The sequence below is a fragment of the Triturus cristatus genome, chromosome 12 (genome assembly GCF_964204655.1).
Source record: "Triturus cristatus chromosome 12, aTriCri1.1, whole genome shotgun sequence".
In the NCBI taxonomy this organism is placed as follows: Eukaryota; Metazoa; Chordata; class Amphibia; order Caudata; family Salamandridae; genus Triturus; species Triturus cristatus.
Window position 1 is genome coordinate 619,185,557 of NC_140595.1, and position 13,462 is coordinate 619,199,018.

At 44.3% G+C, this 13,462-nt stretch overlaps 1 protein-coding gene across 1 annotated transcript in view; it reads right to left on the reverse strand.

The window, feature by feature from the left end:
- Window positions 1-13,462, reverse strand: part of ACSF3 (acyl-CoA synthetase family member 3) — a 501,265-nt gene that overhangs the window by 428,112 nt on the left and 59,691 nt on the right. Inside the window, exon 5 of the mRNA XM_085636907.1 lies at window positions 8,466-8,611. Coding sequence (XP_085493033.1) covers window positions 8,466-8,611 — 146 coding nt within the window. The remainder of the gene's footprint in view (window positions 1-8,465; window positions 8,612-13,462) is intronic.

Sequence of the window (13,462 nt, forward strand, 5' to 3'; positions counted from 1 at the left end):
CGTGCGTTTTTAGCGTGTGTACGGTGTGTACATGGGCCATTTGGTTGTACAGTGCTGTCCTTGTGTGTGGCTTGGTACGACTCGTACATGCGGTTGTGATGTTGGGGCCTGGGGTGCGCTCCGTACTTAGGAGGTTGTGGTGGGGGTGCGACTCTGACGTACACGGGTGTACATACAGGGGGGTACGACACGTACAGGGGTGTACATACACGGGGGTACGACACGTACAGGGGTGGGGGTACGACTTGAACGTACAGGGGTGTAAATACATGGGGGTAGGACACGTACACGGGTGGGGGTACGACTCGAACGTACAGGGGTGTAGGACACGTACACGGGTGGGGGTACGACTCGAACGTACAGGGGTGTACATACACGGGGGTACGACACGTACACGGGTGGGGGTACGACTCGAACGTACAGGGGTGTACATACACGGGGGTAGGACACGTACACGGGTGGGGGTACGACTCGAACGTACAGGAGTGTACATACACGGGGGTACGACACGTACACGGCTGGGGGTACGACTCGAACGTACAGGGGTGTACATACACGGGGGTAGGACACGTACAGGGGTGGGGGTACGACTCGAACGTACAGGGGTGTACATACACGGGGGTACGACACGTACACGGCTGGGGGTAAGACTCGAACGTACAGGGGTGTACATACACGGGGGTAGGACACGTACACAGGTGGGGGTACGACTCGAACGTACAGGGGTGTACATACACGGGGGTACGACACGTACAGGGGTGGGGGTACGACTCGAACGTACAGGGGTGTACATACACGGTGGTACGACACGTACACGGGTGGGGGTACGACTCGAACGTACAGGAGTGTACATACACGGGGGTACGACACGTACACGGCTGGGGGTACGACTCGAACGTACAGGGGTGTACATACACGGGGGTAGGACACGTACAGGGGTGGGGGTACGACTCGAACGTACAGGGGTGTACATACACGGGGGTACGACACGTACACGGCTGGGGGTAAGACTCGAACGTACAGGGGTGTACATACACGGGGGTAGGACACGTACACAGGTGGGGGTACGACTCGAACGTACAGGGGTGTACATACACGGGGGTACGACACGTACAGGGGTGGGGGTACGACTCGAACGTACAGGGGTGTACATACACGGTGGTACGACACGTACACGGCTGGGGGTACGACTCGAACGTACAGGGGTGTACATACACGGGGGTAGGACACGTACACGGGTGGGGGTACGACTCGAACGTACAGGGGTGTACATACACGGGGGTACAACACGTACAGGGGTGTACATACACGGGGGTACGACACGTACAGGGGTGGGGGTACGACTCATACGTACAGGGGTGTACATACACGGTGGTACGACACGTACAGGGGTGGGGGTACGACTCGAACGTACAGGGGTGTACATACACGGTGGTACGACACGTACAGGGGTGGGGGTACGACTCGAACGTACAGGGGTGTACATACACGGGGGTACGACACGTACAGGGGTGTACATACACGGGGGTAGGACACGTACAGGGGTGGGGGTATGACTCGAACGTACAGGGGTGTACATACACGAGGGTACGACACGTACACGGGTGGGGGTAGGACTCGAACGTACAGGGGTGTACATACACGGGGGTAGGACACGTACACGGGTGGGGGTAGGACTCGAACGTACAGGGGTGTACATACACGGGGGTAGGACACGTACACGGGTGGGGGTACGACTCGAACGTACAGGGGTGTACATACACGGGGGTAGGACACGTACAGGGGTGGGGGTACGACTCGAACGTACAGGGGTGTACATACACGGGGGTACGACACGTACAGGGGTGTACATACACGGGTGGGGTGTACATACACGGGGGTACGTCTCGGACGTACGGGGGCTGGGGGGAGTGTTGGGCGCGTATGCGGGCACATGTCTCCATGGTTGCTATGGGAGTTCGGTACGGACGGTGTTTTTTCCATACGGTTGTGACATCGGACGCACGGGATGGATCGGGATTCCTCGGTCGGACTTGACTTTTCACATTTGTACGGTAAATCGTCCGAGGACGTGTCGGACACATTTTCCGACCCGAGGACGTGTGGGGAATAATTCCCAAGGCGGTTCGTATGGACTTTTTACCATGTGAATCGTAATTGGCAGTTTGTACGGCACTTGTACGATTCGTACGGTAAAAAGACCGGATACGAGTCGTACGGGGAATTTTTTTACCGGATCGTAATTGGCACCATAATGTTTGTATTGCAGTAGGAGAGGGAAGACCCGCAACTGTCCACATAAATATATCAAAATTGTAATGTGAATGAAAAAATAGGAATTAAAATTTCTTGGGCTACTTTTGGAGAGCTCTAGCAGGGAAGCTACATTTAGTAAACCCTTGGGGGCTTTTGGCAGGTCACTGAGATATATTAAAACATAAGGTCAATGAGTTTTTGACATAATATTGAGCAAAAAAAAGATTAAATACAAAAGCTCTGAAGATAACCCCAAATTTGTCAGTTTATATCACAAGTGGTTCCTATCTACTAAACCAAATGCTATCCAGAAGTACACAAAACAAAAGTAAAGTTTCCCATTACTTGTGCCAGGAGAACTTCACGCTGCTTACCATAAGGCAACAAGGAGATGTTACTGCGTTCTACACCTGCTATGAGAGCCCCCTTGTTCCCATGGAATTAAGTTATTCTGTTTAACCCAATCATCCAGGTTGAATAAAATTAGTTTTGCAAAGATCTTTCACTTACATCTAGAAGGGAGATTAACAGATATGCATTGGAGTCAGACATGCATCTCCTTTTAAAAACAAATGGTGTCATGCATAATCCTTCCTATGATCCAGAAATCTGACCAGTTTTCACAACCTATCTAAAAGAAGGGAGATACAACATAGCCCACCAAACTTGATCTTTTATAATAATTGCACTTGGTACTCAGTTTGGTCCCAGCGCCCTACTATTCTTCACAGAATCTACTATTTTAGTAAGGATGTATGTCGTTACAACGCACACTTTTACAACGCATGCACTTACAACGCATTTTTTACAACGCAAAATCCATTACAACGCACTACACTTACAACGCATGACACTACAACGCATTTTTAAAAACTACCTTTACAACGCATACCATTACAACGCATAATAGTAAATTGCATTTAAGGTAAGTATTAGATAGTATAGGGGTAAAAATTACTTTTCTAACTCCAGGGGGTGCAACAGTAGGGTAAGTGTTGGATAGTATAGGGGTAAAAATTACTATTCTAACTCCAGGGGGTGCAACAGTAGGGTAAGTGTTGGATAGTATACAACAGTAGGGTAAGTGTTGGATAGTATAGGGGTAAAAATTACTATTCTAACTCCGGGGGTGCAACAGTAGGGTAAGTGTTGGATAGTATAGGGGTAAAAATTACTATTCTAACTCCAGGGGGTGCAACAGTAGGGTAAGTGTTGGATAGTATAGGGGTAAAAATTACTATTCTAACTCCAGGGGGTGCAACAGTAGGGTAAGTGTTGGATAGTATAGGGGTAAAAATTACTATTCTAACTCCAGGGGGTGCAACAGTAGGGTAAGTGTTGGATAGTATAGGTGTAAAAATTACTATTCTAACTCCAGGGAGTGCAACAGTAGGGTAAGTGTTGGATAGTATAGGGGTAAAAATTACTATTCTAACTCCAGGGGGTGCAACAGTAGGGTAAGTGTTGGATAGTATAGGGGTAAAAATTACTATTCTAACTCCAGGGGGTGCAACAGTAGGGTAAGTGTTGGATAGTGTAGTGTAATATTATGCGTTGTAATGGTAGGCGTTGTAATGGAATGCGTTGTAAAGGTAGTTTTTAAAAATGCGTTGTAGTGTCATGCGTTGTAAGTGTAGTGCGTTGTAATGGATTTTGCGTTGTAAAAAATGCGTTGTAAGTGTAGTGCGTTGTAAAAGTTGCGTTGTAAAGGTTGTTCCCCTTTTAGTAAGCATATCAAAAGGTGACATATTCCTAATCCCTCTCAAACACAATTTCACAGCTTCTAAATCAGTTAGTGATTTCTATAAGGAGGATAAATATTTAAACCAAGCATCTTGTGAAATAGTAAGATCTAGGCCAGTCTGAAATGGCTAACTTGCCCCTGCAAAGGTGTCAAGAACTCTATAATTCTTAGATGTAATTCCTTCTTTCATATACAACCAAGCCTACTAAGGTTTTTCTTCCCTTTTAAATTCGAGAAACCTTTTGTAAATAAAATTTCGATTTTTAATATGTCAAAACGTATCATATTTCTAGTACTTTTATACTTTAGTAAGAATCGCTGAGGGGACAGAGTTTATTTAAACACTCATTATCAAACCAGATAGATAAGGGTCTTTTCTTATCATTTTTAATATTTACAGATATTGACTGCAATATAAACCCACTAGAGAAGCAAGATTTAATTTTAATGAAACAAGAATGGCAGATAATTTATCTGGTAGCTCGATAGAAAAATTTACTTTCTTTTCTTAGGTGCCCAGATAATAGGCTATGGAACACAGATTTCCAAAAGTGCAGACTCCAATAATTTTATATTAGGTGCTATGGGCATGCCCTTAATAGCCTAAAAACTCAAGTTATGGCATAAAGAGAAATGAATAGTGTTCGTAGCAATATAGTCAATTAGGGCATCTGTTAAACGAAGAATATATGTTCGACTTGAAGAAGAATCATCTTTAAAATGCCCATTTACAATACATAAATGAGATCCTTGAATTACTGTTGCTAGAACTGCTCCCTTTGCCCATGGTTTTATTGAAACTAAATTAGAAAGATACTTGAAATCCTAAGAGTCGCTCTCATATCTGAGCCCTCAGCCAGATCTAAAAGGGCACTTGCCATTTTAACATTCCAATATCCTCAGTGCATCAGAAAAACGTGATTGCACATAATTAATACTGTGATCTTCTTCCAGGAGATTGGTCTAGTTTGGAAATCTAGCAAAAAATAACACAGTTTCATATATATATTGAAAAGTGGTCTATCCAATTGATTCTCTGGATTCCTTGAGATCAAAGGTGCTCCTACCAACTGTCTACTACAAACGTAGATCAACAGACTTATAGTCAATTTTAAAGAGCTTTTATAAAATGTTCTACCCTCCAGGAGTATGCAAGGGACTTGTCTGCTTTTACTATAATTGATATAAAAACATTCAGAAATAAGGGGTTGTCATTTATGTTTTTTACAGGAATATTAATCAATCAAAAGGGCCAATGGAATCTCATGCTTTACTTAGATGAAGTTGCAAATGCGCCATGAGATAATTTGACAAATGTCTGCCTCGTATAAGGGCTAGCATCAGGGAGAAAAACCCAAGTCATCTGACAAATAACATTAGTTTGGTGTCCTACGGCCATTTACAGCAGACGGGCAATCAGAATTGAGGCAGATGTCGTTTGAAACTACACTCTTATACAGCGCACATTCTTCATCCTCAACAGTGAGTCATCTGTTATGAAAATTGTCTGCCAGAAGATTAAGCGTGTGAGCAATTTGCAAAGGTACAAGCCCAATTTTACTCTTACTAGTTAATATTCATTTAGTCCAGTGTTTTACCACCTGAGAAAAAGCTACATTTTAATAGCTCCTCTTTTAAATCTTTTTAACTTGATTATTTTTGTAAGAACATAAATAGTGTTAGCTCCTCAGCATTATCATTATAATTAGGGCTCCCAGTTTTATGTTTTTTTTAAAAAAAAATTACATTTCTGTCTGTATTTATCCATATTTATTTTTTGTCAACTTTATCTGTATTTATCCATGTTTACTATGGGTTTTCTGAAAAAAATAAAGCTGAAACTAGTATATTTCCACATAACCAATAAATATGCAGTCATGCTTGAATGCCTGCCAGGTTTCAGTGATATGAACAGCCGCAGAAGCTAAATAAATGCCCCTCTAGGAAAATATGCACATTTCAGTATCAGCCTTGTGCATATCTACTGCTGTTTAGGCCACTTTACTAAAATTCCTTTTTTTTTTTTTTTTTTAACTCCCTTACCTATCAATCTACATCAGTTATTGGCCTAGCAGTCATGGCAAAGTGTATTTAGAATCACACAAAAAAACACCACATTTCAGTTTTTATACACATTGAAAAATAAATACATACAAGAAAATAAATGGTTTTCTGTCTGTATATATCTGTAAAAATCCGTAAAAACTGAATACAGGGAGCCTTAATTATAATAAATGTAAAATGAACATTTAGCTTGATTTATTAGCATTGTTGGCCCGGGAATAACATCAAACACATAGGGCCTCATTACGAGGAGCCTCAGAGAGCCTCCAACCACAGGTCGGAGGCTTACTGAGTCCTACCGTGGGTGTCACGTTCAACCGCCGCATTACAATGCAGGTGGTTGAAAGTAAAACTGGCCGGTGTCATTCCGGCTGGATTCCGACTGGCTCAAGGAGCCCGTGGGCCAGTCGGCGGCCTCACACTAATCTTTATGCACGGTGTTTCCACCGTTGGGATTACGATGTCGGTTTCCGACAAGCTTTCCAAGTCGGGCTTTCTGACGTGGAAAGCCTGCCGGAATGCGACTTTGGGGGCCTCTAGCAGGGCCCCCTTCTCCCTGCGGCCTCCAGTTGGGGGCTGAGGGGGCATGGGTGAATCCCTATTGAACTCTGCACTGAGTGGCACACACAGTGCAGGGCTGAACAGATTCTCCCATTTCTCTATGGGAGCTTGTGCTACGGTCGCTTTACGGCCGCAGAACAAGCTCCCATGGGGAAATGAGAGTATAATGCTGTGGTCAGGACCGCTGACAGAAGGTCGGTCAGTCCTGATTCCGCAACGGTGTCGGGCGGACATCGTAATAAGGCCCATAATATTTACAACATACTCCAATTCAGATGTGTAGCATGAAATGTGCTATTTGTCCTATGCAAACTGCACATCATGTACTGTTGAGGGGTGTGTGAAATTCGAGTAGTTCCCATTTGGGTAATTAAGCAACATTTCATGAAAATTCAGTGAAATTATGGCTAATTATGCAAAATGCAAAGCTGACATTTAGGACTGCATTTTAGCGCAAAATGTGTCATAGTGTCAACTTTGGATGCAAGGATGTATTTCGTGCGAAAAATACAGCAATAATACAAACACCAAAAACTCCAACTGTTCGCATTCTAGTCATTTGTGTTGTTCCCGTGCGCTCATGCAAAAATTATTTTACCACAAGTGGCGTGCAATTATGTGACATAGTGTAATAGGATAATTTCAGGAACTTTGCTTGAAAAGAGTAACGTGAAAATATGCAAGATTTCGCCGGCATAGCAAATATTTTACTAAGCCCTAGAGTTGACTGCCTTCATGTTTACAAATCCTACCAAGAACCTTGTTGGCAAATACTGTAAAATTACAATATTCACAAATGGGGTTTGTACTTAACAAGGCAGGTGCAAAATGCTCTTCGCACCCAAGTATTGTCAGAGCACAAATTTCGCCAGATATTGCTTGGAGGAATTTGCATTTAGAACATGGGAAAAAGTAAGGTTTTAATGTCTGCAAGAACGAAACGATGTCAATTCCCATTTCTGATCAGGAAACTCACAACAATCAAGAGCATAAACTGCCCATCATAACAGCGTGACCCTCCAGAAAACGGTATTTATCAAAATACCGTGACCTGATGGCGCAGGCATAACCCCTCAGAACACCCACAAAAATCACAGGACTGAGCCTGGATAAGTCTAAAATATATGTAGGGAACAGAATTCAGGCAAAAGGCCTCCTTGCTTAACCCAGTTTCTACACACTATTTTGCAGGGACAGCCCTATTTAGACATCCACTCCCTTACCCAAGTATCATCATGCAATGCAATGATCAATGAAAGGTCCCTAGGGTTGCAGCTTCCAGTACAACAGATTCCACCAGAGAAGTGACCTATCTATTCCAGCAAAAGTCCGTGAAAAATCTGCAGCTGCACACAGCAATGGCAGTACTGCGTTGTGCATCACCAAAATCCCTTTCATACAGCCAATATGAAATATTGTGGTACAATGTCTTCCCTGAGCCATTTTGTCTATCAGTACAAGACAATTTTTGTGATTATTTTAAAAAGGTGGTTGATTAAACTGAATCAACCTGAAGCGGCCATGATCATTCCTCAGACCCTTCCGCACAGTAAAGTTGCCCATGAATATTGATGTTCAGTCTTTTAGATGACACTTAGCATCAAGTTGATGCTTACATCTTATTGTTCCCAATTTTGGCAGTAAAGGGAATTCATTTGCGGAAGACCAAACAAGTTGTTCAAGCAAGGAAGAACCTCAAGTCTCATTGATCAACAGTTGACAAATCAGTCCATTAGCCGCATGTCCTTTCCTGCAAGGAGAGGTACATGCACAGACACACAAAGGAGGTTGCTGCATAAAATATCAAGTGCCTGCCTCCAGATACTATAGTCCCAATTACCTGGCACACGCAGTCCTCTCAGAGGGTTGGAAAGCGCCATCCCGATTTCCGTCATGCCGTACCTCTCGAGCAAGATATGGCCAGTAATATCCTTCCACTTCTCCAGGACAGGTACAGGAAGTGCTGACGATCCCGAAACCATCAGCCTGGGATGCGGTAGAAATGGGGAAAACATGACACACTATAAACGTGAATAACACAATATCATGGGCCATCCCAAGATCTTATCCCACCTCTGAGTGATATCAATACAAAGTGCCGGAGATATATAGCTAAGCAGCTGTTTTAACGTTCAATATATAAACCCTTTAAAAAGAACAGATCTGACAGAAAAAATTCCAAGTCGTTAATTAACTTATAATGATCTGTTTTACTAAGTTGTGTATGAGTTTGATAATTGTGAAGGTTTGGACGACTTGCACAGCCCTATAAAAAGGAGGGGAGGTCGCTCATGTGCACAATGACTTCTCTACCTCTGGATTTTAGAGGATCCCAGAAGGCAACTTTGCTGAGCCCTTATCCCCATCTGAACACAAGAGGGGAAAGTCTTTCAGCTCATGCCTTGCATTTAACTAACCAGATACCTGGAAGAGTATGAAAAATGTAGGAGTAGTTGGTGGACTCCGGTTCGGCCGAGGTGATTGAAGCACAAAACAAGGAGTTGAAGTGGAGCAGAGGAGAGGTGGGCAATGGAGTCCTCAGCGGTGCCAAGATGACGAACAGCAAGACATAGGGGTGCAACATAGTAGAAGCAGCAGATGGAACCATCGAAGGCGGTGGGGAGGTGAGAGACTGGGAGTGGAGCAGAGAAGTGGTGACATGAACAACCATTGAAGGCTGTAAGGAGGCCAGAGACAAAGAGCGCCAATTTAGCAGGAAAGAGATGGCAGAAGGATGCATTACGAGCATCGAGACAGAGTCCAGAAGAAGGCAAAGCAGTGACAAGTTCTTTGGTGACATCCAAGCACTAGGAACCATGACATCAGAAGTGAGGCCCTGAGTCCACGGGTGGCACAGTCCTACTTTGGGGTCAATGCTTAAGGCAACTGTGGGGAAGGTTGTGTGGTAACTTATAGCACCTTCTGCAGTACTGTTAATCTCATTTACCTCTATTACAACACTGAGGATACCCTGCATCAGTTAGGATCCCTATATGGGTGTTCATCAGTTAAATCGAGAACAAGAAGCATTTGTAATATAGTCTCAAAAACATCTCAATAGAGTTGAAGGAGTAATTGTCTCAGAGCATCCCTTATAACTTCTCCCAAGTCCCAACAGACAAGTAGGTTATTTGGTATGGTGTTTGTTAAACCCCAAAACCATGCAGAGTCATTTCTGACAGTTACCATCCTTACATCCTTATATTCAAGACTCTTTCCTGGTGGATTCTGGAGACCAGAGCCCCACTAGAAGAACCTTCACATGAACAACAGGCATAATTCTTCATAAGCCATTCCATCGTTCCATCCATATGTCTGATACTGAATCCAAAATGAAGAAAATTCTTTCACAGAAATATCATAACTTTAGTATGCCGAGTCTTCTGTAGTCTATCACACCTGCACCAAAGTCCTTCCAGAAACACAGCCTTGGAGATCACCTCTCACACACCCAACAGTAAACATTCCGTCCTACAAATCCAAAGAAGACATTCCACCAAATACTACATTTGGTGCGACTGCACTCGACTAACGTATCCCCGTACCTCCTTATAACGTAGAGCCTGACTGGGATGGCGATCCGACCGCCACTGACAGGCCGTTGGTGGCGGTCCAACCGCCATCCAGCATAGCGGTTCGACCATCACATTAGGATGCGGACGGTCCGACCGTTGTGGTCAGAGGGACCATACGACGCGTCTGACAGGCACAAGGAGCCAGCCAGTCAGGTAGTCAGTTGGATCGTAAACCCTGCAGGCACCACCGTAGGGATTACGATGTCCCTTTCCAACAGCCTTTCCATGGCAGTCCGACTACCACAGAAAGGCTCTCGGAAAAGGACTTTGGGGCCCCTAGTAAGGCCTGATCCCCGTGGGCCTCCGCACTGATGCCCGGGGGGCACATGTAGTGTCTCCCCAGATCCATGCACCGGTTGCCAGGCATGGATGTGCATAAAATGCCTTTATCTAGTGCAGCTTGTGCTGCATCCCAGGAAAAAGGCCGCAGCACAAGCCGCACTAGAAAAATGCATTTTACGACTGCCTGCACGACGGTCATATCCTAATAGGCTGCCGACTAATTGTGGTCCGGATAATCGTAGTCCTCTGCAATGCAATCCAGAACAAGGAATCAATCATGGCATGAAAAACAGTATGATAAACAAGCTGTCATGATGATAACAGAACCGTCTGTAAGTATAATAAAATGGCACATCTTTCCCTTCCAAAAATAACAACAAGCAAAATGTACTAATAGAACCATGTGAAAATATACATTGATGCAGAAATTTTCCTAGATAATACTAGGGAAAATGTATCCGTACACAGAATAATTGTTAAATCACTGTGGGTGTGTGAAGGAGCATTTGCTGGCACACAAGAAAACACAAGCCTTGTGATTTTCATGCCTCTGGTCTTAAGCATCAGACTCTTCATAACATACGCTTGAACTAGTCAACCAGGTATAGTAATTTGCCAGAAACAAAAAAACACCACCTGAGACAAACCATTTAATAGTCCAATCTTCTGCCTTGCTCAGAATTGGCAATCATGTTTGACCCTAGTGCCACATCCATCTCCCAACAACTATAACTATTTTACTTGCGACCTCTTCAGACAACTGTGCGACAGAATACTTAGAGAAAAAATATCCTATTCACCCTCAAATAGAACTTCCAACCCTATTGCCACACTACTCCAGACTGCCTTGCGCTCGCCGTGACTGGGAGAATACTTATAACCTCCATCCTAATGCATCCACACTGAGCTTTCCATCTCTGGCATCCTGGAAGCAGTGTGATGACTGGAGTTCTGTCACCTCAACTAGTCGAATGGTCATACACTTACAGTACTGTCTTATGTCCAGTGATACACCCATAATCTATTGTGCAGGATAACCTGGACAGGAGCATCACACATGATATGCGTCTGAACTCCTTTACTGATAAAGTGATTGCCCATTTCTACAAGCCCACTGGCTTGAGGATTCTATAAATTCAAGGTCTTGTCGTAGAGCAATAAGCTGTCTAAACTACACGAAGGAATCGTACAATGGAACAAAGAATGGTAAAACGAATCAATCACAACGGCGTGGATTCCTAATAAACAGCTGCGGCCCGTGCAGGTAAGCGCAGTGGGGCCGGGGTGGGGGGGATTTGAAAGATGACCACAAGGGAAAACAAAATAAATAATTAATTTTCCCTCATCGTAGTCTGTCGAAATCCCCTCCCACCCCGCCCAACGGCCCCACCGCTCCTACCTGCACGGGCCGCGACTGCTAATAAAGTGCCAAGGGATGGCATAAGAGTGGGAAAGAGTCAAATAACTGTCTGGACTTGAGAGGTTTACCATCGCACCGGTGTCTCCATAATCGAGGCAGGGTCAGCTGCATTTCAGGTAACGCATGACCCACGGTTGACAGCACTTATTCGCGCCGGGGGGGCTCAGGAAGAGCTCAGAGTGACTACTCACTGTTCCATGAGCTTGGGGGCAGGTCAAATCCACCCCATTGGGCTCTGCTGCATCAAGAGTTGAAGCCTAATGGCTGCGACCCGGCTCTGGCAATACAAAGACATGTGACTGATTGGCAAGGGCACATCCTACGTCATCCACCCCCATCCACCTCTGTACATCAGACGATCCACGTGGAAAAGGGATGCACAATGCAATATACTGCAGAGAGGTCTTTATTTCACATGACCGAGTCTTGTTCGAGGAAAACAGGGATAAAATGGAGGACGTGCATCCGCCTTCCCGCCAAAAAACAGAGCAAGATAAAGCAATCTCTGGTCTGCAGTAATAGCAGCGCTGAATGAGGCCTACACTGTGCTGGTGTCAGAGGCACCGAGCTCAGAGGACAGGACTGCTATTCCTGTACAGAACTCCAGCAGCAGCCGTGGCCTCAGCAGCAAAGGGCGAGGCCGGATCAATGCAGTGTCTGCCTGACTGATCCCATGTGTGTCAGTGCAGAGCCAGGGCGGGTAACATTTCATCAGTGGTGGTGGGGGCAGGGAGAGCTGTGGCTGGATGGCCGCTAAGAGGGATAGACAACGAAAAAGACAAATAAAGTGACTCATGTGGGGATAAACACAGGAAAGAGACTGCCGGGCATGTAGTAAATACATAAAGGAAGAGATGATCTAAAATAATAAAGATAGGTGCGAGGAAAATGAAACAGAAAAGCAGAAACAAGCAGTAAAGATATGAGACGGGGAAAGGCAAAGTAAGGGGAAGGAGGGAATTACACCGAAAAATGGAAAGAGATCAAAACGAACAAAAGGAAAGAGAAATGGAATGAGAGAAGGGAGGAGAACGAGAGAAAGGAACAGAGGAAGGGATAAGACTGGAAATAAGTGAGACAGGGTGAAACAAATGAAAACAAATAAAAAGGTAACGGACAAAGGGAAAGATATAAATAGTGAAAAAGAGAGAGAGAAGAGACTAGACAAAGAGAAAAGAACAGAGGATAAGACAGGAAAATGAATTATGTACAATAAGATAGAGAAATTGAAAAATCTAAAAAGATTAACAGACAAATGAAACATACAAACAAATAACAGCAAAGAGAAAGAGAATGAATGAGACAGAGAAACGGAAAGAAGCAAAGGAATAGAGAAAGAGACACACATTGAGACAGAAGAACAGAAATCCACAGACAGCAAGGAACACAGAAAAGCAGAAAAAGATAGGAAAATCGTTGAGAGAAATCTATTAAATAAGCATTGGCAAAGCTAATAGGTCTTACCATAGAGGCCTACTGGCTCTGCAAATGCCTTCTATTCATGGTGTACAGCATCAAAGCAGATGATGTACTTCATGAAGCAAAGATAAAAAATGAATT